The sequence below is a fragment of the Brachypodium distachyon genome, chromosome 4 (assembly GCF_000005505.3).
Source record: "Brachypodium distachyon strain Bd21 chromosome 4, Brachypodium_distachyon_v3.0, whole genome shotgun sequence".
Classification (NCBI taxonomy): Eukaryota; Viridiplantae; Streptophyta; class Magnoliopsida; order Poales; family Poaceae; genus Brachypodium; species Brachypodium distachyon.
The window spans coordinates 9,216,872-9,243,974 of record NC_016134.3 but is presented as its reverse complement, the minus strand read 5'-3'; the positions used below and the strand labels follow the sequence as shown (position 1 = coordinate 9,243,974).

Genomic DNA, 27,103 nt, shown 5'->3' with positions numbered 1-27,103 from the left:
ATCAACTTTTATATTTTGATTTTTCAACTTTTGCTTTGATCAACTTTTAAAATTAACTTTGCAAAAAAAAATCACCTGTCCGGAGCTGGCTTTCTCCCGACGCCTTCCACGGAAGAGCGATCCACCCTCCGGATCTCGAACATCGGGTTTGGATCCGCCGGATCCCGTCGACAACAATGACCTCTGCGGCCCACGACATCAAACAGGGGAGGAGACGGTCGTCACGCGTGAATCAGGAAAGGAGGAGGCGCAGCAGCGGCTGCGGCGTATTCAGGAATAGGAGGAGGGAACGGGTGGGGAATAGAAGGAGTCACGATGTGAATGAAAACGAGTGACTAGGGAGAGAAAAATGAGTGAATACAGAAATTAACTATTACTCCCTCCGATTCGTAAAATGAGGTAGTACAATTTTTGTAGTTAAGTAAGCGACACTCTTATGAATTGGAGTAAGTACTCACTATAGTCTTCAAAGTACTCAGAAGTCCAACCAAACTAGCCGCAGGGTTTTCTTTGAGGTGAAAATTGGTGCAGGGGGCGTGCGTGGGCTGTTTGCGGTTTAGTTCGTTCTACTGTTGCCATCGACACTCCTCCTAACTAAGCAAACATCATCTTCAACTCATCAACTGCAAGCAAATTCGATCTTCACCCACGTCGATCGAATCCAACCCAACAACTAGCTACTACCCGTCTACGAATTAATCTATCTACCTACTATCCGTCTACAAATTAATCCTGCAAAAAAAAATCAACCAATTTAGAAAGAATCAATTACTAATTAATTATTTCTGTTTATGTGAATCAAATTAGTACTACCTAGACGTTGAAATCTGGTTAATGGAATCTAATCAGACATATATGCCATCTCATGTACGGAGTATATACAGTACTAACTCAATGAGTATGTTTAGTGTAATGTTATCACTTTTTTTGGTTTGAATTAGTTTCTTTGTTTATTTCTTGACAGTGGTTGGTGGTGGCTTAGATCCCATCTTCTAACCAACAACACAAGTCCTACTCCTTTGTATAAATCACTCTCCTCCTGCGCTACGTGCACCAAAGCTCGCCTACCAGCAACCAGCAAGCGCTCTCTCTGCAGAAGCTTCCAGAACCTTCCGGGAGCCCTGCCCTGCCGGAGCCAATGGCGCGCAAGAAGATCCGGGAGTACGACTCCAAACGCCTCCTCAGGGAGCATCTCAAGCGCCTCGCCGCCATCGACCTCCAAATCCTCTCCGCCCAGGTCTGTCCCTCATTGCGCAACCCTCTTCTCCCCCGATCTCAAATTTCGGAGTTTTTAAGTGATCCCTCGTTTGGATCTCTACATTTCATTTGCGTCCTGTGCTGTGCTGGGGGAGTGCTAGGATCCGGTTCTGACGACCGATGTGGCACTGAAGTGCAGGCTGCGGTTTATGAAGTGTAGGTCCTCGTTTTGGATGGGGATCTGGGCATCTTGCTCGAGATTTGTCTGGTGTTAGGCAACAGGCATTGGCAATTGGGAGATTTATCACTGGAATTTTCTTCGTTTAGGAGTAACCTGTAGCAATAAAGGTGCGATTTTGTCCATTTCAAGTATGTGAAGTGGATTGGTTGCTGCAGTGAGAAAAATGGTGGTTGCGTTAGGTGCGGCGGATCTTGCAAAACTGTTGCTTTGTTACTTAGATCCGAAGCTGTCTTGGACTGTATCTGAACTGTTTGTTGAGCTGAATTGTTTGTTGAGGTTGTTTGGTCGCCTGCATCCTTTAGGCAGGTGACAGTGACACTTGATTATTCAGCACTTCTTTCTTGTATTTCTTCTGGAGTCATCAAATAATAGGCGGGAACCAATCAACTGGTTTGAATTTTATAAGATTGTGCTATGAATCAGTCCAGTCTTAAATAATTGTTCTGAAATTTTGGTAGTTCTGATTTGAAGCAAGTGTCTCCATGTTTGCTACCTGACCAGATTGTGTTGCCTGAATTTTTTAACCTGCCACTGAATAGGTCACGCAATCAACAGACTTCGAGGAGCTAGTGAACCAGTATCCATGGCTGTCGACCATGAAGCTGGTTGTGAAGCCCGACATGCTGTTTGGGAAGCGTGGGAAGAGTGGCCTCGTGGCACTCAACCTGGACATTGTGCAAGTCAAGGAGTTTGTCAAGGAGCGGCTCGGAGTCGAGGTAACTGAAGGCCATTCTTATCCTTTGTGTGGTTGAGAACCAAGCCATTTCTGATCTGTGTACACATGATTGATTTTTTCAGGTAGAGATGGGTGGCTGCAAGGCTCCTATTACGACCTTCATAGTTGAGCCGTTTGTGCCACATGATCAAGAGTACTACCTTTCAATTGTGTCGGAGAGGTTGGGCAGCACCATTAGCTTCTCTGAATGTGGAGGAATTGAAATCGAGGAGAACTGGGACAAGGTTAAGACAGTCTTTCTTCCAACTGAGAAGCCAATGGCACCTGATGCCTATGCTCCCTTGATTGCAGCCCTTCCACTGGAGGTACCTATACTGTAACATTACTGGCCTCCATAAGTCGTGTGGTTGATTTCATTCCTTTGGCACATGTTCATAATTTCACTGTTTGTTTGGACATCAGGCACGTGGAAAGATCAGTGATTTCATTCAAGGAGTGTTTGCTGTGTTCCAAGGTACTGCAGATTTGGAGAGAGTCCACTAGTATTCCACTTGTCATTTGTAGTAATATTATTCATCAACAGCTTTCTTGGCATACCGTATTCACTATAAATCTACTCCTTTTTGCAGACTTGGATTTCTCATTTATTGAGATGAACCCATTCACCATGGTGAATGGGGAGCCATATCCGCTTGACATGAGAGGAGAACTGGATGACACTGCATCTTTCAAGAACTTCAAGAAGTGAGTTTCTTGCTTCGCAACGACATGATTCTCCATGTGGTTCTTGTATTAAATAGTTATGATGAATGTGCAGGTGGGGAAATGTAGAATTCCCTCTACCATTTGGCAGAGTTCTCAGCTCTACAGAAAGCTTTATCCATGACCTGGACGATAAGGTATTGAAATCTCGAATAATGCTTCTGTTTTTTCTTCCTTTTTCCACCTGAAGTATGAGTTACCAATATACTACTATCACTTAGGTTTTCACATGAATGTAAATACAAATACTTGCACTGAACTGTATGTTTCGTTTGGTTGTGCGCAAAGTGTGATATGTCATCTTCATTCTTTCAGACCAGTGCATCTCTGAAGTTTACAGTTTTGAACCCAAAGGGACGCATCTGGACAATGGTTGCAGGAGGTGGTGCCAGTGTCATATATGCTGACACAGTAAGCACAAGATCTTGCCTCATTTTAATTTAGCTGTCGAAGTATTCCATCTTAGCACCTGTTGACCAGAATTGGCCTGTATACATAACTAAGGTTTCCTGTTGCCCTACCAGGTTGGAGATTTGGGATATGCTTCAGAGTTAGGAAATTATGCAGAGTACAGTGGTGCTCCCAACGAGGAGGAGGTTCTGCAATATGCAAGAGTAGTACTAGATGTAAGCAATTAAGATAACCATTTATCGCACTGCTCTTCACGTCATGTAGGTTCATCTGTTAACAGTGTGATTAAATGCAGTGTGCAACTGCTGATCCTGATGGCCGTAAGAGAGCCCTTCTCATTGGAGGTGGTATAGCCAACTTCACTGATGTCGCTGCCACATTTAGTGGCATCATTCGGGCCTTAAGAGAGAAGGTATATAGGACCGGCCAATCTGGAATCCCCTTGGCACCACTGCCAGTCATCTAACTGTCACTTCTGCAATTTACATTCAGGAATCCAAGTTAAAGGCTTCCAGGATGCACCTCTATGTTCGACGAGGTGGACCAAATTACCGAACTGGACTGGCTAAAATGCGCAAGCTTGGTGCAGAAATTGGCGTTCCAATTGAGGTATGGTCTAGTTATTATCTTCTATGGCTACGAACCCTATACGAAAAGCTCATGTTGAGCTACTTCTATTTGCTATGGAAAATCTTTACCTGTTATTTTCAGAAAATGAAAAAAAACTTATTTCTCTGAAGAAAGTTAATGCAAAAGAGGGAATCCATCTGTTCATTGTTGGGGGTTCTGAGTCACTATCCCTGCATAGTTGAGCTGATTCTGTATTGAACAATTACTGCAGGTCTATGGACCCGAAGCGACAATGACCGGCATTTGCAAACAAGCAATTGAATGCATCATGGCTGCAGCATAAATCACAATGCAGTTGTGGTCTTGTGGAGTAGTTTGGCACCTGCAAACAAGAAACTGGAGGCGCCATGGCTGCGGCATAAATGGGAATGTAGTTGCAGTACCTCACCATTACGTGGTTGATTACCCTTTTTCTGAAGTTAATTAAACAAACACATAGAATGTTGTCCGAAAGCAGACACTATGGTTGCCATGCAGTAAATGAAAGGTTTAGCATTTTCTTTTTTGACCTGCTCATTGAGCTGCATTTTTTTTGGGGGTCTCACCACACTATAATGTGCTCATACACAAATAATGATGTTCCTGCCTTCTCTGGATAGCAAAACTGTATTTCCTGAACTTAGTTATCTTTTGAAGTTCAAGTGGTATGGACTTTGATATTTGTGTCAGTTTTTGCATCTTGGCACATGAGGGCTTATAATGTATTACCATAAGACTGGTAGGGATCTGTAGCAAGCATCAACTTGATTCAACTGCCTTATATCCCAATTGCTGTCTGGCACATTTAACGCTCAAAATTTATCGTTTGGATCGAACAAGAGTTCAGTGAATGAATAAAAAAAAGACCGCCGTGTTGAATTTTGACAAAAAAGCACTTCTGAGTTATATAAGAATCACGTGAGCAAAAAAGAAAATAGATAATGCTGTTGGATAGAGTTTGTACTATACAAAAAAGATAAACTCTTGCATTGCTCAATAATTTGGCCTTGAAATTAGTACAAAATTCTCAATCGGATTGGAATTAATACTGAATCACAAGATGCACCGACCCTTATATACATGTACCAGGCGCATGCTGTGAAGGCCTCCCCAACAGTTTCCAGTCAAAACAAGAACTGAGTGCAAATGAGATATGCAATGGATCACGGTTTGGTTTCCGTTGACACTGACTGTGAGCTCTAACCATTACCTACATATTAAAAGGCCTTATCAAAGTAAGCTTTGGTTGTTTACACAATGGATCCATCTAAGTGGCTATTGAGGACACCATACAAATCATTTGTGGTCATGTAGCTATTAGTTTTCCTCCAATACATCACAGATATATCGGAAAAATTGTACCGGGCATTCTTAATTTGCTTGTAGGCTAAGCTACCATGTCTCTTGGATGTTTACCTATGATCAGTATATATATGCACACTTGCAGAAAGTGGCCTTGCTGTTTGCCACATGCAACCGGTATGAACCTGATGGCCCTTTGTATAGTTGAGTCTGTTACGTACCATCCTATTTGTATGTATGGTCATGTACACTTGTCACAGTCTCTCAACACAACCAAATAAGCACGAAAGCACTTTTCTTCCTTGCGAAAGGAACCTGGTGCTTGAGGAAGAACGATGTAGATTAATTGCAGAAATTTTGAGGGCCAACTAGTTGTGCTCAACCAAAACGACAGACAATTTCTTGAAGTCTTAACCTGGTTTCTATATACCGGCCTTTCCTCAAACTGCTCTCCACCTTCTCGTAGTTACCACCAACAGTTCCTACGACTAACTATCTAGCCTTTGACAAAGCGGGACAACTCCAACAATGACGCTTCAAAGGAGCCGGTTCTAATATCTAGTTATTGGGTTGTCCTTAGTTTTTCTCCAATACCTCGTAGGTTCATACGGAGACACAGCTGGATGTTCGTGGAGATTAGGCAAAGCTTGCGATAGTTTCTCTTGCATGATCATTTCTCTTAACTGTAAGATTTTGACAAGTCCGGCCTTTGTTCCTGACGATGGGTCCGTTCCACGTCGGGAAAAAAGGCCAATTTTCGCACGAGAAAGTCCAAAAACTTTGCCCCGTAGACAGCGCGCGCAGCAGCTGAAATTCGTTCTTGACGGCCCAAAAATGTTCCTCACGGCCTATGTGCACAATCCTAACAGTTCAGCCAACCGTCACGAAGAAGTACAACGTTCCGCACAGTTGACCCTATTCTTGAAGGTTATATTGAGTTCCGTCAGGAATAATAAACAGCCGTGAAGGCAAGTCATCCACGTCGGGAAAACAAGTTATTTCCTGACGGCCCGCACGTCAGTCATGAATGTAAGTTGTCGTCAGTGATTTGTCCGTTTGGGGTGGCGGATCATCTGCGGCCAGTTATTTGGCATCTTGCGACCGTTTCTCTTCTTGCAATCTTGCCACACAAAGGGTTCTGTTACCATTCCACTTGTATGAATTACCTTGACAATTTTGCATCCGTACCACATTTTACCATGTCATGCACAATGTTTAACTACAATTATGTTCACCCTTTCAAGAAAACCCTACAATTGTGTTCTTGACTAATTAGACTGTCCTGTACAAAGGTATGTTTTGGCACCATGATTTGTGCTACTCAAGTGGCTCAATAAAATATGTGTTGCATGCATTTAGTTTCATATTCAGCAAGTTTGCACCACAATGGCATGATTCTAACCGAGATATTTTTTTTTTATGAAAAACAATAGGTCAAAGACCTACTGAAATTAAATTTTATAAATACAAAAGGTATATATGAAAACCAAGAGAATTCTGACACCGAGAGAACTGAATGATCATTATCCCTATATGTGAAAACCACTGATTTCACTGCTACTTTAACGCACACATACCGAAATAAACATCCGATCGAGCATTTTGCCGCTCTCCTAGGGTACCATCCATCCCGTTACTTCTTCGCTGCATGCTCCGGAGTAGTAAGTTTTAGTCTAACCACTGACCGACTCTAGAAGACCATGCCCGCCATAGTGGTTTTGACAATGTGTGGAGGTGTCTACATGTCAACAATACCATGTCTAAGAGTTCTTGCCCTGTTTCCTTTAGTTTTCCTCCAATACCTCACACAGATGACGAGAAGAGGGGATTCTACTATACGCGCTGAACTTTCATTGCAGCTGAGATAGGCAAATATGCTGCCGCAGTTATTGTTTCTCTCTGATGTGTTAGAGATAATCGGTCGATCGTCCATCGATCGGTATTTATATCTTCGGAATGAATAAAGCAGTCCGTACGTCGTGATGTTAGTTAATTTGCACATGCAACTGCTGTGAGCTTGATGGCAGTTTTTGCATTTCCTTGTCACACCAAATTAAAGGTGAACATTTCTGCCATCCACACACATGCTCATTCTGGTGGGCTCGCTCTCGCTCGATATCTCACTCTCTCACACACACATTTATAAAATGTTCTACATTTGTCGTGAAGTGTAATGGGCCAAGTGGCTAACAGAAAGAACTACTCCCTCCGATACATATTAGTTGTCAAAATATTACATGTATGTAGACGTTTTTTAGACACAGATACATCCATATTTGAGCAAATTTGAGACAATTAATATGAATTGGAGGGAGTAGTACATTGCTTTACAGGTGAGGAAAGATTGCAGCTGCTTGTTGACAACAGCACTAATTAAATTAGAGCTCTTCTACGGTATCCAAAAATTAATTTAAAGCGTCCATTTTTTTAATCTAACGGCTCAGATTAGTTGATACTCCCTAATACTCCAATTTAGATGTGTGGAGTATTAGAACGGAGTATTCCGAAGCAAGAGCAAAAACGTAATCCAACCCACGAAATAAAATAACCGATAATAAAAATAAGAAGGCACATCTTCTTCCTCCTCTGTCCCCCGCGCCCTCGCCTACGACGGCCAGCACCTCCCCATCCTCCTCCCTATCCGCAGCAACCTGTGAGCTCCTGGAGCACGAGCGCCTGGTGCTCGCCGGAGTGGTTGGCCTCGCGGGCGAGCGCCGGAGGTCGCGGGCTCTCGCCTCCACCAAACGAAGCCGCAGCGAGCGAGCCCGTGCGTGCTTTTCTTGCACGCCTCCACCGGCAAGCGTGGTCTCGTCGGGGTTCCGACCGGCGGCGTGGGAAACTCACGGACGCTCTGAGGCACATGCAGCGCCTCGCCCTCGCCGGCCTCTGATCCGTTCCCCATTGCCCGATGCAAAGCTCCGATTCTGAGCAGCATCTATAGTCCATCCATCAAGGAGCTCGCTGGCCACCGCCGGTTGGTATAAACAGAGGAGGAGACAAGGGTTGGCAACGCCTGGAGAGAGGACAGCGGCGGCCTGAGAAGACGAAGTCGGCGGCGCCGGCTGTCTGGCAGGGGGCGGCAGCGAGCTGGGAGAGGCGCGGCCTGAGGGATCGCCAGATCAGGAAAACAGGAAGAGAGAGGAATTTAATGTTTTCGTTTTTTATTAATGTAAAAATGTGAAAGGTCAGAAATACCCTTTCCTATTACTCCGTGTGGCCCAGATGGAGTTTTGGGTACGGTAGAAAACGCCTTGAATTATTTGTCAGATAGATCCGATCCAGTGTGATTGATATGCTGAGTAACCTCTGTATTATTTTACGTACGCAAAAATTGCATGCTAATTAACTTGAGATCTCTAGCTAGCTAGCTTGATACCAACTTCCCAAGTTGTACACAAATTAAACATGCATGCATAGACGTGAAGAATGGAGCCCGGCCGGTCAAGATGAATATCATATACGTGCATGAGCTAGCTGGCTACTCTCTTCTGGTCTCAACTTTTGTACGTAATTAACATGCATGCATGTGTTGCTTTGACATTAATTTCTCACCATGCATGGTTGCTTCATGCATGAACAATGCTAATTTGACTAGCACGAGCATTTTGCTGAAGCTCGAGCTTTCCTTTGTCGCGTGAGTCCACTTGAGCTAGCTGGGCCTCTATGGGCTATATTCCTCAGAACGATCTTGGAGCGTCTTCCTTCACAGGGCCATGGCCTGCTTCGCTAACCGTTCTTGTTAACTGTTCCCGGCCCAAGATCAGCAGCAAAGCTTATTCCGGCCTGGTTTTCTGGCCCAAATTATGGCAGTGTCAAGTCGGAGGACCCGCTGTGCCCAGATGCGGAAGAAACAACTGGCCGGATACTGTTTGCTATGCACCATTGGTCGCAGAATCATTAATTAGTCGAAGAGACAAAATTAATGAGGACGAAATACAGTACATTTTTGGTAGAATCCCATTGAATACACAACTAATCACTTCTCACAAGTCAGACTCCAAGTTTACATCCACGATTGTTTGACTCTCCGTCACAAAATGGATTACTGTGAGTTCACTTCTCACAAATTATCACAATCATCACACAAAACAAAGAATCTGAGTCTATATCTCATAAATTAACACAAACTTCACTAGGGCCGTATCTAGGAACTCATGAACACGGAATCAGGGGCGGAGGCAAGAAAATAATATAGGGAGGACCGGAATAGAAGATTGATTTATTAGGAAGGACCGAAGAATAAGAATATGAAGCTCATATGATAAAATTGCAAGGATTATACAAGAACTTAGGTAGAAATACGAAATCATAGGGAGGCGCCACTGCACGGAATTATCTTGGATTGCTGCGATGTGGATTTCTCGATTGTAGCGGAAGATGACTGCGGCGGGCTGGCGTGGCGGCAGTCGATGAAATCACGAAAAAATCAGTTAAATCAAATGATCATAAGCCATACTGATCTGGAGATAGGCCAATTGTTAAGACGTGTCATCGGCGGAACGTGATGAACACGTACAAGAAAAGCAGACCTGTTGCTTTTTGCATTTCTCCTTATGAGTCCTTTTCTTTTCTATTTAATTGGCCTAAAAATCTGCATGTATTATTAATTAAGGATAGCTAACTATAATTAACATCGAATTTGGGGCCCCTAGTTTTTGGAGGCCCTGAACAGTTGCCCACCCTGCACCTGACACTATACGGCCATGAACTTCACTGTGAAGACGGATGGTGCTGAGGCCTTAAGCCTTATCAATAACCCATCTGCTAAGCTCTCCATGTTTGGCAATAAGGTGAAACTCGTTGAAGAACTGCTGCAGCGGCGGCCTGGGATCTCGATTGTTAAGTGCTCGAGGAGCCAAAATGGTGTCAGCCATATTCTGGCGAATGTAGGAAGAACGAACCGTAACTCTACTTGCTGGTTAGGAGAGAAGCCTGATGTTGTAATGTGCGCGCTGCGCAATGACCGTGTACCTTTACATAATTAATAGATTTTCCTTCCTTGCAAAAAAAAGTGGATTCTCTAATGAAATATATGGTTACTTCAAAAAAGAAATCTGTCAAGTCCTCAGGACAGACAAATAGAAGTAGAGATGAAACCACGGGAAAACGTTGCCATGCATGGAAAAATCATGGGAACAGAAGTTTTGATTGATCCACGCCCGGCTAAAAAACCGGGGCATTGCGAAGTCCCTGACGTGCCGACCCAGAATAGAAATCCACATTTTTTGCCGTTAGCTTGGGGTAAAACTTCTGCCGCCGCTTCACTGCAGTCCCAGGGACAAGTTTTTCCCTAAGTAAAGTAATTGAGAGCCGACTGTAACATACTCGCTCTGGTTATTTACACAAGGTGCTCCGTCAGCTTACCGCTGATATTATTGTCTCTCGCATTGATGGTCCTATTTCCTTTAGTTTTCCTCCAATACCTCACAAAGCGTGCTTGACGAGCTAAGGTTAATTTAGACTGGTGTTCCTCTCTGATGCATTTGCCGATCGATCAGTAGTATTTATATGTTCAGAGAGGAAGTAACTTACGTTTTGCCGCATGCAACTAGCTCATGGCAATTTTGCATTCCCTTGTCACACCAAAGGCGAGATCATGTCTTTTGACGCACAATTGGTATGACTTTGGATGCTTTTGGATATGCACACAATTAATGACACAGCCAACATGCATGAATGCACGAAATGAGCAATGCACTACAGCCCTAAGTGTTGACGATCGATCTCTTTTGTGCTTTTTTAAGTCAGAGGATTTTGATAGAATTTTTTAGGGTATCAATGCTTAGAAAGTTTTCCTGTGTTGATCATTCGATCCGCAAGATTTGGATTCCTTAGAATTCTGGAGGAAAATTCTGTGTTATGTCAAACTCTCTTGATCAGCACACAGGAGAAAAACACTCATTGATCAGCACACAAGAGAAAAACACTCATTCATCAGCACACAAGAGAAAAACACATTGGGCTTGACCAAATAATTAGGCTGAGAGATACATGCCAATTTTTGTAGATTGGTATGCACATGTCGCTACGCCTTTATCCCTTCAGTTTTGTAATTGGATTGAAGACCGTGATTGTGTGCAGCTCCTCAATGTATAAAGGAGTACCGATCGATAATTAAATCCTGTACTGATCACCGGCTTTAGCAACGAGAAGTCTACTCTAGCTCAATTAAGTATCCTACTCGCTCCTGTTATTTACAATCGGCTGAGGCCTGCCCCGCGTAACAATACCGTATATGACATTGCTTTCCATGTTTCCATTAGTTTTCCTCCCGTACCTCACACGTGCATGAATGTTGACCTCTTCGCTGCGGCTACTCGTGTCTCCATTGGCGGCTAAGTTCTGGCACTCCAACTGGCTTGGCGGATGCCCCTCCGTCTGTCCTTCCCCCTGCTGTTTGCGCATGCACGACGCAAAGGGCGGACCGTCTCAGAGGTTCTCAATGGCTCCAAATGGGTGGATGACCTGCGCCATGACCTCTCCACCCAGCTCATTCTCGAGTTCGTCCAGGTATGGTCTATGCTCCAGCACGCTGACATCCTCCTCCTCCCTGCCGTGCCCGACACCATCTGCTGGATTATCACCGCCGATGGATGCTACTCCCCCGCTCTGCCTACAGACTGCACTTCGAGGGCCACGTCCGCTCGAACCACAAGCGCAACGTATGGCGTGCTTGGGCACCTCCAAAACTCAATTTTTTTGCTTGGCTTCTCCTCAACGATCGCCTCTGGTGCGCCGACCGTCTCCAACGCAGGGGCTGGCCCAACAACTACTTTTGCGCCCTTTGTCACCGCAACTTAGAAACCTCACATCACTTGTTCGTCAAGTGCCCCGGTGCCCGGCAGATCTGGTGCGAGGTGGCTCTCTGGCCCAACTGTTCTGGCATCGCCACCGCTATTTGCCATGCTTCGGCTTCCATTGACTCCTTCCACGAGAGGATGATCTCGGCCACTCAGTGCAAGCACCGCCAAGGGATCAAATCCATGTTCATCCTCACCTGTTGGGCCATATGGCGCGAGCGCAACTCCAGGGTGTTCAACGACAAGAAATTTTCGTTTTGCCAGATTTGTTGTTTCATTAAGGATGAGGCCCACGAGTGGGCTTTCGCGGGTGCTAAGGCCCTTAGGAAGTTACTTTGGCAACCACCTTGATTTTTTTGGCTTTTCCACGCCTCAGTTTTTCTTTCCTTTTTTCTTACTCTTTTGCCTTAGGGCAGCCTTGTAATTATTCCCTCTGCTAATACATCGAAAGGCAGAGTTTGCCGGACCTTTCAAAAAAACATTAACGAACCATGTCGGAAACTAAAGTACCCGTTGAAATACTTTTTGCCTAAAAAACGACAAAAATAGTGATTTTTGTCGACCGGCCAAAAGCAGTCCGAAACCGTGTACTGGGTGTCACGATCTTGAAAAATCATCCGAAAACCCCCAAACTATGGATTATAGCTTACGAAAATGGTCAGAACGGTTAATTTTGTCTTCTGGGCAAAAATGGTCCGGGACCATGTACCGAGGGTCACGGCATCTGAAAATCGACGAAAACCTAAAAAATATAGGCTATAGGGCACGAAAACGGCCAAAATGATGACCTTTGTCAACCGGCGAAAAGCAGCCCGGAACAGTGTACTAAGGGTCAAGATACCGGTAAATCGACCGAAAACCAATGTTATGCGTGTCGATGTCATGCAATGTTTGTGACATAAAATCTCAAAAATCTCAGTTACCTTCTATGGTCTGGACGTGGATCAGATTGTGGTAGCTAGGATATATTTTGGTACTTGTGGTGGCTTCTATTTTGCTAGCTCATGCATGTGAGTACATGGCCACATAACTTGATGTATGGATCGATATGAATTTTGAATTGTGGCTATTATTTAATTTGACTTAATTATGGTTCTTTTGTTTATGATGTCAATGCTTTTGAGGCAATTTAATATGTTGATATGATCCTGTATGTATGGTCATGCACATCTGCCAGAGTCTTCAATGAACAAAAAATGGCATAACCAAATAAGCATGTAAGGACTTTTCTTCTTCGAGAATGGCACCTGGTGCTTGAGGAAGAACAATTTAGATCAATTGCAGAAACGAATGTGAGAACAAAAACAGAGTGCAGTCGGATATAAGTATAACTATACACCCAGTGTCGATATGCCAAGGCTTCTGATATCGAGCATGGATATTAGTGCCATAGATTCTAGTTAAATCAGGAGGGAATCTTCTAATTATGTTCACTCATTGGTCATCTCCTGGCACTGCCACCGATTAGACCAGAAGAGATGCCGATCTAATTACTATCTCCTACAGCTAGGAAGCCTATATGCAAAATGCTAACTCTGAGCCATTTTCTTTACTATAAAATCTTTATCGGTTCATTCTTGAAAAAAAAAATCTTTATCGGTTGTTTCAGAAAAGGAAATTCTTTTATCTGTGAAGAATGGCCTACGGGAGAACGGAGTCAGCTACCGAACAGGTTTGCAACTCTGCTTTTGCCATACACAAACAGCGGATCGGCCGGCTGAAAAAGAGGCCATCCAAAAGCATGTGTGCCTTTTGGGTCTCCAATTCATATGCCACGACACAAGGGCTTTGACGGCCTCCAAAGAACATCTTGACGGCCTAAGGTCTACTTTTGAGTTTTGACTACTCCGAAGCCCATCGAAACCTCGCTGGTGTCGTCGTCGAGGTCTCCGGTCTCCCACACCATTGACTACGAGTGTAAGTGTCTCTGGAGCCATGCCAAGATCCTCATCACGGGCGAAGGCTCCACCTATGTTCTTGCTCTCACAACGAAACCTCCATCCTTAGCGCTGTCATCAAACAAATGAGAAGGATGTTCACACACGTTCTGAAAGTATTGCCATAGTTTCTACCCAGGTCGACGACTATTCCTCCTAACACATGTGCCACTATCTCTTCATTCCCACCTACGGTTACTACATCTAGCTATTTAGTTCTAATTTGCCGGGTTCACATCTGGCTTGGGACGACGTAGACACATTCCGACGGTATCGCTTCGATCGAGGGAGCCTTGCCCTCTGTCCATGTGACATATGTAACAAAGGTTACTGTGTTGCCCTTTGTTTTCCTCCAGTACCTCACAGATTGATGGGAAATGTTAGACTCTAGATCTATGTTCATTACGATTAGTAAATGCTAACACTCACGGTGTCTTTCCGGTGCTAGCCAATGCAATTCAGTGCCTATATATATTCACAGGAAGTGATCTTAATGTTTACTACATCGATGGATAGACTGCAAACTTACACAAAAGGTGATTCCTGCTATCATCCAATTGGTATGAAAGCACACAACCAAAAAAGCGTGTGAAAGCACTTTCTTGCTACACTATTGGCTTGAAAGCATGAGAAAGGTGTCGTAACACTCCAATAAATTTAGCAAGACTCTTCCATGTTTCAATCTCTGCGCACTACTAATCACTGCCTGTGTGCACCTGTGTTCAATCAAATAAAATGGGCCCCACCCACATGATGTTGGGTCAAACTTGTCATGCACTGCACTACTAATTAAAATGTCATGGTAAGTAGGCATCGATAAACTAGCAAGTAGGCACATTTAACTTGACAAGTAGACATTGTTAACTTGGCAAATATGCATAGTTAACCTGGGCAAGTATGTGTGGATAATCCGGTAGGAACACGTAATCTGGCAAGTAGGTGTTGGTAAATCGATGAGTAGACACAATTAAACCGAAAAGCAGACTTCGGTAAACTGACATGTCAGTAAATAGGCACAAATAAACCTTTGGCATGACTACATAGCATATGCAAAAGTGACAGTTGCTATTTTAGGTATTTGGATGTATTTCGATGAAACTGATTAAAATCGATGATGAAACATATAAGTGCAATTTTCGGAGAAGAAAAAGAAAAAAAAAAGGTAGAGCAAGATGGCTCAGAGGCCTTGGAATAAGTGTGCCACGCTGCTATATATACTGGACTGGGCTTGGGCTGCATGTGTTTGGGTGGCCCACACGGGTGCTTCAACTAAGCGTGGGCTGCACTGCACAGCTAGCCAGAGCTGAGGCGTGGGTGGCGAGCGAGAGGGAGCGTGCCTACGAACACCATCCGTGCAGAAACCGCGAATCCGAGAAGCTGGCGCGTGCTGCCCATGCTTACGTGGGGCACGCCGCCGTGGAGTCAGGTCCAAACAGTAAACAATCTGCAAGCAAACTGGTGCTCTCCTTTCAGTCGTTTGGCTGCCGGGGGCGTCTTCAATGGCGGCCAAAGTTTGCCGTTCGTGTGTTGCCTGTTTCAGAAAACAGCGACAAGAATTTACAAACGGATGAAATAGAAAAGATCATTACTTGCATGAATCTGTAGCAATCCTCCGGAATCTAGACTATGTGGTGTCCGGTGAAACTATGTGGCTGCGCGGTACAAAAATGGAGAAAAATGATCCTTATTTTCAGGAAAAAAAATTCTGGGTCTGGTGTGAAGGTTTTCTGGCCCAAATTACACAGTTTGGCTCTGTTAAGTCGGAGGACCCCGTGCCCAGATGCAAAGATGGAACAACTGACCTGATGCGTGTCTCCCAGAGATTGGAATAGCAAATGAGTAGAAAATCACGAACAGGCAAATAGAAGTAAAGATGAAGAACACATGAGGCACATAGTTTTGCATGTGAAAAAACTTTGCCAAGCAAAACCACGGGAACAGGGGTTTGGCCACATTGATTTAAGAAAATATACCTGTTCGCCCGGGTTGAAAACCAGAGTTTCTGTCATTGCTTCACTACACTTTCGGATAAACACCTCACATAGATATCCAACACTATTGCCGCTAGCTTGGGGTAAAACTTATGCCGCCGTTTCGTTGCACCGGACAAGTTCTGTTGGAATTTAGGATAATGCAAACGCCTAAACTAAATTAAATTCCTAGAAAATCTCAAAATCCCATTCATCGAGTCGGTCGGTACGGATCGTTGCTTATTCTTTTGGCAGTTGGCATATGTTGCGGACACGTAACAAATCCCGATAATTGCGGAGTCGATTTTGGTTTCCTAAACCGAAGGTTTCCTAAATCAACGTCCGTTGGTTTCCTAAATCGAAGGTTTACTAAATCAACGTCGGTATGTCTCCTAAATTGATGGTTTTCTAAACCGACGTCCGCATGCGTGCCTATATAATAAGACGTTCCCGGCCTCAGAACGAATACGCCAAAAATCCGTCGTTGCACCCACGATCCAATCTCGTTGTTCGCTGCCTTCTGCTACTCTATCCCGCTGGCTACGTGCACAGCTCGCTGGGAGAGCAGGCCTCCGGAACCCCGACCTTCGAGATCCTGTCCGGGAGACGGTCGATAAGGTTTTTGGGGAGCGTTCTTACGCGACTGCTTGCTTCATCACGTCCCTTCCTCGTCGGCTTCTTCGTCACCATGGTCAATAATGGTGATCCTGCGGCTCAGGCTGCCGCTCAGGCTGCTCAACTCCAAGCACAGCAGCAGATCGAACAACGGGCAACTGCTGCTGCCCAGATGCAAGCACAGACGCTCGCAGCTGCCCAGGAGGTTGCCAGGTCGGCTGCTGCAGCCGGCGTGAACATCGACGCCGCTGGACTCGTCACCGACTTCAACAAATTCATCAACAAGGAACCAACTCAGGAGAAGGCACCTTACCGTACGTAATCTGTTTTTTTTGTTGATTTTATTCAATAGTTATATTATGCATGCTGTGGAATTAGACGAGTTTTATCGCTTTGCGTTGCCGTTTAGTTTGTCTAGTTTGCATGACATAATATGCTACATGTTTTTAGCCATGATTTTCTGGATTAAATATTCATCGAAAATACCTAATTTTTCAACAATCCAAACACCTTATATGTGTAGGCAATTTTCGATGTCTCAATTTGCTGCTACTTTGAAACCACCTATGTTTGCTGGACTGCACTTTAAGAGGTGGCGGTATAAATGTCACATGTGGCTTGTACAACACGGTAAGACTCAAACGGTTGCTCCTGAGCAGCTGTATAAAGAGGCTTGTGTTGTAGTCGTCGGCTCGATCCTAAGTGTGCTAGGAGATAAGCTCGTTCAGGATGCCAAAGAGCTGTGGGATGCGCGACGCAAAATTCAGCACATCGATGCTGGCAGTGAGCTGTACGTCGTGGAGCGGTTCTTTAACTATAAGATGGTTGCAAACCGATCTGTAGTCGAACAAGCTCATGAGCTACTGACTATGGCTAAGGAATTTGAGCAATTCAAGTGTCCACTACCCGATAAATTTGTTGCCGGGGGCATCATCGCCAAGCTTCCTCCCTCGTGGAGGGACTTTGCTACTTTTCTAAAACACAAGAGACAGGAAATCTCTGTGGAGAACCTGATTGGGACTCTTGATGTTGAGGAGAAGGCGAGAGCAAAAGATGCTGGCCCCAAAGGCAATCCCGTGTAGGTACGTCCACTGCCAACATGGTTCAGAGGAACAACCATAACCACAACAACAGTAACAACAAGGAAAAGGAAAAAGGATTCAGCATGCCTGGTCCCAAGAACACTACCACTTTCAAGAAGAAGAAGAAAGGAAACAACAAGGACAAGGATCCTTGCTTTGTGTGCGGAGGACTCAGCCATTGGGCGAGTAACTGCAAAGAGCGCAAAGGAGGACAGATACGGCAAAAGTTTGCCAATCTGATTATTGGCAACAATGAAAATGCAGGCGGGTATGGTAATTCATTTACTGTATTTTCTGTATGTCAATCCACCGATTGGTGGGTTGATACAGGTGCAACTATTCATGTGTGTGCTGATATTTCCTTGTTTTTTTCATATCAGGCCATCAGGTCCTCAGTGACGATGGGGAACGACGCTCATGCTTCTGTTCATGGTGTTGGTTCGGTGGATCTAAAGTTTACTTCAGAGAAGATCGTGCAGCTGGGAACGTGCAGCATGTGCCCTCCATTCAGAAGAATCTTGTTAGTGGATCCCTCCTTTGCAAGGACGGATTTAAGTTAGTGTTTGCGTCCAATAAAGTTATTGTGTCTAAATATGGACAATTTATTGGTAAAGGTTATGAGTGCGGAGGCTTGTTCCGCTTATCCCTTTCGGATTTTTGTAATAAGGTCGTGAACAACGTCAATTCTGTTAACAATGAGTCTAACGTTTGGCATTCACGACTTTGTCACATTAATTTTGGTTGCATGACACGGTTAGCAAATCTGAATTTAATCCCTAAAATCACCGTGGCTAAAAGTTCGAAGTGCCAAGCTTGTGTGCAAGCGAAGCAGCCTCGCAAGCCTCACAAGGCTGCGGAGGAGAGGAACCTAACATCTTTAGAGGTCATACATTCTGATCTTTGTGAGATGAACAATGTATTAACCAAAGGTGGAAAACGTTACTTTATGACTTTCATTGATGATGTGACAAGATTTTGCTATGTGTATTTATTAAACTCAAAAGATGAAGCATTACATTATTTTAAGATCTCTAAAGCTGAAGTCGAGAATCAATTTGAGAAGAAAATCAAACAGTTGCGGTCTGACTGCGGTGGAGAATATTTCTCCAGTGAGTTTAATTCATTATGTGAGGAACATGGCATCGTCCATGAGAGGACGCCTCCCTATTGGCCTCAATCAAACGGGGTTGCTCAGAGGAAAAACCGCACGCTGACTGACTTGGTTAACGCCATGTTAGACACTACGGGTTTATCCAAGGCATGGTGGGGGGAGGCTCTATTGACTTCATGTCATGTCCTAAATCGTGTTCCCATAAAAGATAAAGAGATTACACCATACGAGTTATGGGAAAAGAAGAGACTCACACTTTCTTACTTACGGACTTGGGGTTGTTTGGTGAAAGTCAATGTGCCAATTATCAAGAAACGTAAGCTTGGACCCAAAACTGTTGATTGTGTCTTTCTTGGTTACGCTCCTAGGAGTGTCGGCTATAAATTCTTGGTTGTAAATTCTGGAGTACCCGACATGAGCGTCGGTACAATTATGGAGTCCAGGGATGCTACATTTTTTGAGAACATATTTCCCATGAGAGATATGCATAGCACATCTAGAGAGGATCATGATATACCTGCTGAACCCGACAGTTCTAAGGAACATCAAGATCATGATGTAGCTCCTGAACCCGCCATCCCAATTGAAAATTTTGAACAAATACTTGCTGAGATTCCTGAGGAGGCTGACGAAAGCTCCTACGAGGAGTAAGCGACAAAGGATTGCAAAATCCTTTGGTAATGATTTCATTGTGTACCTTGTGGAAGACACTCCTAAAACCATTAATGAGGCCTTTGCATCTCCGGATGCAGACTATTGGAAGGAAGCCATTTGTAGTGAGATGGATTCCATCATGGCTAATGGTACTTGGGAGGTCGTTGACCGTCCGTACGGGTGCAAACCCGCAGGATGCAAGTGGATATTTAAGAAAAAACTTAGGCCCGATGGTACTATTGAGAAGTACAAAGCGCGGCTTGTGGCCAAGAGTTTTACCTAGAAAGAAGGTGATGATTTCTTTGATACTTACTCACCAGTAGCTCGATTGACCACAATCAGAGTATTACTGTCACTGGCTGCCTCATATGGTCTGGTCGTCCATCAAATGGACATCAAGACAATTTTCCTTAATGGAGAGTTGGACGAGGAAATTAACATGAAACAACCTGATGGATTTGTAATAAAGGGTCATGAAGGCAAAGTGTGTAAGTTATTAAAGTCTCTATATGGCCTGAAACAAGCTCCTAAGCAATGGCATGAGAAGTTTGACAAAACTTTGACATCTGCCGGCTTTGTTGTTAACGAAGCTGACAAATGTGTATACTACCGCCATGGTGGGGGTGAGGGAGTTATACTCTGCTTGTATGTCGATGACATACTAATATTTGGGACTGACCTCGAAGTGATTGAAGAGGTTAAGGCTTTTTTGTCGAAGTGTTTTGACATGAAAGATCTTGGTGTAGCTGATGTCATTTTAAAAATGAAGCTTGTGAGAGGCGACAATGGTGAGATCACTCTGTTGCAATCTCACTATGTGGAGAAGATATTGAGCCGTTTCGGCTATGCTGATTGTAAACCTTCTCCAACTCCTTATGATCCAAGTGTTCTGCTTTGCAAGAATCACATAATTGGAAGAGACCAACTGAGATATTCTCAGATTATTGGCTCGCTCATGTATTTAGCTAGCGCAACTAGACCTGACATCTCTTTTGCTGTGAGCAAACTGAGTCGGTTCACTAAGAATCCGGGAGATGATCACTGGAGTGCACTCGGGAGGGTAATGCGCTACCTAAAGGGTACAATGAGCTATGGTATACACTATACTGGGTACCCCAAGATACTTGAGGGCTATCGTGATTCAAACTGGATATCTGATGTTGATGAACTAAAGGCCACGTGTGAATATGTGTTCACACTCGGAGAGGGCGCTGTTTCCTGGAAGTCTTGCAAGCAAACGATCTTAATAGATCAACAATGGAAGCAAAACTTTCAGCGTTAGATACATCCACTGTTGAAGCCGACTGGCTTCGAGAACACTTGATGGACTTGCCGATTGTTGAAAAACCTGTACCAGCAATTCTTATGAACTGTGACAATCAAACTGTGATAGTCAAAATGAACAGTTCTAAAGACAACATGAAGTCATCAAGACACGTCAGAAAACGTCTGAAATCTGTCAGAGCAATGAGAAATTCCGGAATAATAGCATTGGGGTATATCCCAACGGCTAAAAATCTGGCAGATCCCTTTACGAAGGGTCTATCAAGGAATGTCATAGAATCTGCATCAAGGGAGATGGGGTTGCGACCCACGTGAGTTACCATGGCGGTAAACCAGCCTATGTGATTGGAAATCCCGTGAAGTAGGACCTGGGAAACAAGTCATAGGATAACTGAGGAGAGTGTACATTCCTTATCCCACTCGGATGACGATGCATTACTTTCGTATGCTATATGGTAGGTTGTTCAACTTAATGTGTTCTGATGCGTTGCTTTAATTTGCAAGAGAGATACTGTTCTACAGAGTAGTCTCGATAGAACACACCTATATGAGCCTGACTGTTGGTCGCAGTCTATGAGATTTGGGTGGTCTCTAGTAAGCTCATGAAAAAGGCCTGGAGAATGACTTATATGTTCCACACCGCGGGGTAGGTTTCGGCAGCCCTGTACCAGACAACAACTTAGTGAAGCTCTAACACAGAAAACTGACAATTCAAGGTCTTGTCCATTGTTCAGTTGTGCATGAGTGTAGCTATTTGTTTAGGTGGATGTTCAACCTTAACCGGTCTCCACTGAGACGCTGGTATATCAAAAACAGAGTTTTGGATCAACAGCATTCTTATGTGCTTATGAGATATTGTGGGGGGTTGTTGGAATTTAGGATAAGGCAAACACCTAAACTAAATTAAATTCTTGAAAAATCTCAAAAGCCCATTCATCGAGTCGGTCGGTCCGGATCGTTGCTTATTCTTTTGACAGTTGGAATATGTTGCGGACGCGTAACAAATCCCGATAATTGCGGAGTCAACTTTGGTTTCCTAAATCAACGTCGGTTGGTTTCCTAAACCGAAGGTTTCCTAAATCAACGTCTGTTGGTTTCCTAAATCAACGTCGGTTGGTTTCCTAAACTGAAGGTTTCCTAAATTGATGGTTTTCTAAACCGACGTCTGCATGCGTGCCTATATGATAAGACGTTCCCTGCCTCAGAACAAATACGCCAAAAATCCGTCGTTGCACCCACGATCCAATCTCGCTGTTCGCTGCCTTCTGCTACTCCATCCCGCCGGCTACGTGCACAGCTCGCTGGGAGAGCAGGCCTCCGGAACCCTGACCTTCGAGATCCTGCCCAGGAGACGGTCGATAAGGTTTTTGGGGAGCGTTCTTATGCGACTGCTGGCTTCATCACGTCCCTTCCTCGTCGGCTTCTTCGTCACCATGGTCAACAACGGTGATCCTGTGGCTCAGGCTGCCGCTCAAACTTAGCAGCAGCAGGCTGCTCAACTCCAAGCACAGCAGCAGATCGAACAACGGGCGACTGCTGCTACCCAGATGCAAGCATAGGCGCTCGTAGCTGCCCAGGAGGTTGCCAGGTCGGCTGCTGCAGCCGGCGTGAACATCGACGCCGCTGGACTCGTCACCGACTTCAACAAATTCATCAACAAGGAACCAACTCACGAGAAGGGCACATTACCGTACGTAATCTGTTTTTTCTTATTGATTTTATTCAATAGTTATATTATGCATGATGTGGAATTAGACGAGTTTTATCGCTTTGCGTTGCTGTTTAGTTTGTCTAGTTTGCATGACATAATATGCTACATGTTTTTAGCCATGATTTTCTGGATTAAATATTCATCAAAAATACCTAATTTTTCAACAAATTCTGCAACTAAGTACTGGGTTTAGTACAGAGTCGAGCATCCTGCTCGCTCTGGTTATTTACACAAATTGCGCCCTGGTCTTGTCGCTGATAATATCGTCTCTTAGAATAATTGTCCTATTTCTTTTAGTTTTCCTCCAATACCTCACAAAGTACGCTAGACGAGCTAAGGTTAGTTTGGACTGGACACATACTTGGTGTTAGGCAAAGCTGTTGCTATCGATCTGATGTATTTGCTGATAGACTAGTAGTATTTATATGTTCAGAGAGGTAACTTGATGTTTTGCCACATGCATGCAACTAGCTCACGGCAATTTCGCATTCCCTTGTCACACCAAAGGCGCGCGAGATTATGTTTTTGGATGCACAATTGGTATGACTTTGGATGCTTTTGGATGAGCACACAATGAGTCACGGAGCCAACATGCATGCATGAAATGAGAAGGTGCATGTTCAGACTGTTTTCTCAGCTGCTTGTCTGGTGTTGAGGAAAATGCCGGAGCCCGGAGGAGGACAAACTAAGGATCTGAGCCCGAAGAAAGTACTTGGTCAGCACTCAGAACACAGGAGAAGTATACATCTCAATTTTTGTAGATTCATACGTCTCTTGGCCTTTATGTCTTCACTCTTGTACTTGGATTGAAGACCGTGATTGTGTGCAGCTCCTCAATGTATAAAGGACCTAGTACCGATAATTAAATCATATGTACTGATCACCAGCAAATAGAAGTCTACTCTAGCTCAAAGTATCCAACTCGCTGCTGTTATTTACAATCCACCGAGACCTGCCCCGCGTAACAATATCGTATATGACATTGCTTTCCATGTTTCCATTAGTTTTCCTCCAGTACCTCACACATGCATTCATGTTGACAAGAAAGGTCAATTTGGACTACTGAACTCTCATGGCTGTTTAGCCGACACAAATTGTTCATGTCGGATGTGTTAGACGATGGACCGATCCATCAGTTTTTATACATGTGCGAAGTAAAGGTTTTGATATTTGCTACATGCAACTGCTATGAACCCTACACACACCAAAGGTGACTGTTACCATCCAATCAGGTACACTTGCCACAATTAATTTTGTATGAACGGAGAGTCACATTAATGAACCGTGTCTGAAACATGTTGAAATAGTTTTCTCGATTAGCCTGAAACCGTGTATGGGGATCACGATATCAGAAAATATATTGACTGAAAACACAAAACCCGTGTCTATAACCCGCTAAAACTGCAAAAAAGAATCATAACCGTGTACTGGGAGACATGATATCGGAAATCGGCCGAGAGCCAAAAATTGTGGGCTGTAAACCATGAAAATGAAAAAAACGATGATTTTTGTCGACCGGTCAAAAGTGGTCCGAAACCGTGTACTGGTTTTCCCCCGGTGGGTCTCTACCATTCTTCTTTCCGGTGGTAATCCATCGCCCCGAACTTCCTAGCCTAGCTTTTGTGTTCTTTCCTCAACTTTTTATCTTTATGTCAAGTTCATGTATAACTGGCAGTGTACATAATTTTTTTTATATTAGCAGGTTAGTCATGAAGAAATGGTAGATACTTAGAGGAAAACCTTATTAAACTTCAAGATGATTAATAGATATGTTTGCAAAGTATCACTCATCATCGTAATCGCATGCACAAAGATAAACCATTTTTAATCTGATTAATGTGAGCCAAGTGGCAAGGAAAAATCACAAGTAGTTTGCTTGTGTAAATTTAGAATCCTCTCTTGAATGTTTCTCCCTCCGTCCTATAATTTTTGTACTAAAACAACGACAAGAATTATGGGACAGAGGGGGTAGTTACTTCATCGTAATCTATTGGCCTTGACTATAGCTAGATCCATTGACCCAAGTTTAATTCCTCAACACTTTGCTAAGCTCAAGGCATTGAAATAAGATTTGTCCCATAAAAATATCGGCCGTGCTATGCCTACGATAATCTCTGTCCGACGTTTGTACGACTCTACAGGGCTGCGATCGAGCTGGCTGTTTATCACTTTGTTGCTCTTTGTGTACCCAAAATCCAGGCCCATGACCAAACTGAAACCCCAAGCCCCAAACCAATTGGTCAGAACCATTCATCGTTTCTTTCTACCTGCAAGGCTGCGACCCGGCGCTGGATGGCTGCCGCTGCTGGTTCTCCGCCAATACCATGGAGCTCCATCATCATCTTTTGTGCGCCGCCGCTGTCCGCAGCAGCCTCCCCTCGCAGCCAGACGATCAGCCGTCCAAATCCTTTTCCGAAGCACCAACCAAAGAAAAAATTGGATCTTCCCCGCAGTCTTAATCTTCCAAACGCTACCAAGGAGGGGCTGATTGATTCTACCTGGGCCCGGTTGACAAGGGCTTTGGGTAATCTCCTTTAATTCCAGCCATCAGATCCCGCTCACTCCGCGCCAACTTGGGCCGCTACTCCTCGAACGATCTTGGAGGCCCATGGGCTGCTTTGCCAATCGGGGTGGCTCTCCTTTCCATCGTTTCGCATTTTGTACCGTTGGTTGCATGAATCTGTTAAGTGTGAGGACAGGCAAATAGAAGTTAAGATATTCTCCCGTTCAAAAAAAGAGGTAAAGATATTCTAAAAAAAAAAGAACAAGTAAAGATGAACAACAGGAGAGGCACATAGTTTGTATGTGAAAAACGTTGCCATGCATGGGAAACCACGCGAACAGAGGTTTTGGTCCCTTTGATCCACCCGGCTAAAAAACCGGGACCTTCTGCTGCTTTCACTACACGCTCGGATAAACACCTACACCTGGGCATTATGAAGTCTCTGAGGTGCCCACCCAAGATTGAAATCCTGATTTGAGCCAACATGCATGAATGCACGAAATGAGCAAACAAGTAAATGTGCAATGCACTAGAGCCCTAAGTGTTGACGATCGATCTCTTTTGGGCTTCTTTAATTCAGAGGAATTTGATAGAATTATTTAGGGCTATGAATCCTTAGACAGTTATTTTCCTGTGTTGATCATTCGATCCGCAAGATTTGGATTCCTTAGAATTCTGGAGGAAAATTTACATCGACTTGAACCTCTTGCAATAAATTTTTTCTGTGTTATGTCAAACACTCATTGATCAGCAGTTCAGCACACAAGAGAAAAAACTCATTGATCAGCACACAGGAGAAGTACACATCGGGCTTGACCAAGTAATTAGACGGAGAGGTACATCTCAATTTTTGTAGATTGGTATGCACATGTCTCTTCGCCTTTATCTCTTCACTTTTGTAATTGGTTTGAAGACAGTGATTGTGTGTAGCTCCTCTATGTATAAAGGAATATCGATAATTAAATATATCCTGTACTGATCACCGGCTTTAGCAACGAGAAGTCTACTCTAGCTCAAATTAAGTATCCTACTCGCTCCTGTTATTTACAATCGGCTGAGGTCTGCCCCGCGTAACAATACCGACACTGCTTCCATGTTTCCATTAGTTTTCCTCCAGTACCTCACACGTGCATGCAAGACAAGAAAGGTCAATTTGGACTACTGAACTCTCATGGCTGTTAAGCCAACACAAATTTGTTTATGTCGGATGTGTTAGACGATGGACCGATCGATCGATCAGTGTTTATATATGTGCGAAGTAAAGGTTTTGATATTTGCTACATGCAACTGCTATGAACCTGATGATAGTTTTCCATTCCTTGCTCACCAAAGGTGACTGTTACCATCCAAATCAGCTACACTTGCCAGCATTAATTTTGTATGAACTAAGAGTCTCACATTAACGAACCTTGTCGGAAACTAAAGTACCTGTTGAAATAGTTTTGTCCCTTAGCTACTATAGACCGTGTACGAGGATCACGACATCAGAAAATTGGCTGAAAACTCAAAACTCGTGGTTTTAACCCACGAAAACGGCCCAAAAAGGTGATACATGCATTTTTCACGACCGGCAAAAGAGACACACAACCGTGTACCGAAAATATGATATCGGAAAATCGGTCGAAACCTAAACTCTGTCTCTTGAAGTAATGTATTCAGGTGGGGAATATCTTCCCCCCTCAGTGATTGCCTAATAAACGACAAAAATGGTGATTTTTGTCGACCAGCCAAAAGCGGTCCGACACCAACGCTTTAGCAACGGGAAGTCTAGCTCCAATTAAGTATCCTAATCGCTACTGTTATTTACAAGGTAGATTCTACGGTACCTATGACTCCAGTAGGAAAAACAGAGGTTTTTTTTAGGAAACAAAACAGAGTATTAGGAAAGGGCACTATTGACTTTTCACATTTTCAGGAATAAAAATTAAACGAAACTAGGATCGGCTCTCTTCCCTGTTTTCCCGATACCAGGCCGTCGCCGCGCCGCCTTCCGCCCAGTGCGCGCAGGCCGCCGCCACAGTGCCCCGCCCCAGCGTCCCACCGCTGTCGTCCTTGTTAGGAATTAATCTTGTCCAAGTCTGAATAGTAGTAGGTTTGGGTTTTGGCAAGTGCTGCCATTTGTGAGTTTGAATTGGACACTAGTCCGTGTAGGTTTGGTCATGGTCTCCGACTAGGATTAGTACTTGTGTGCGTATAAATATGCAGGTAGTCAGCCTAGGTTGAGATCAAGTTTGTAAC

General features: G+C 44.1%; 1 protein-coding gene across 1 annotated transcript; it reads left to right on the top strand.

The window, feature by feature from the left end:
* Positions 1-1,014: 1,014 nt before the first annotated feature.
* On the top strand, positions 1,015-4,585 carry LOC100845535 (ATP-citrate synthase alpha chain protein 2). The gene is made up of 11 exons (XM_003577178.4): positions 1,015-1,237; positions 1,978-2,154; positions 2,237-2,479; positions 2,577-2,628; positions 2,744-2,858; positions 2,932-3,013; positions 3,192-3,287; positions 3,401-3,502; positions 3,583-3,699; positions 3,780-3,896; positions 4,129-4,585. The coding sequence occupies exons 1-11, from the start codon at positions 1,139-1,141 to the stop codon at positions 4,198-4,200; spliced, it is 1,272 nt and encodes a 423-aa protein (XP_003577226.1). The 5' UTR covers positions 1,015-1,138; the 3' UTR covers positions 4,201-4,585.
* Positions 4,586-27,103: the final 22,518 nt, after the last annotated feature.

Bases quoted from the DNA above. Each gene is read 5' to 3' on its own strand.
- LOC100845535 (XM_003577178.4), top strand. From the start codon at position 1,139: ATGGCGCGCAAGAAGATCCGGGAGTACGACTCCAAACGCCTCCTCAGG. The intron at 2,859-2,931 runs GTGAGTTTCTTG...ATGAATGTGCAG, and splicing joins TCTTTCAAGAACTTCAAGAA to GTGGGGAAATGTAGAATTCC. The intron at 3,700-3,779 runs GTATATAGGACC...ATTTACATTCAG, and splicing joins TTCGGGCCTTAAGAGAGAAG to GAATCCAAGTTAAAGGCTTC.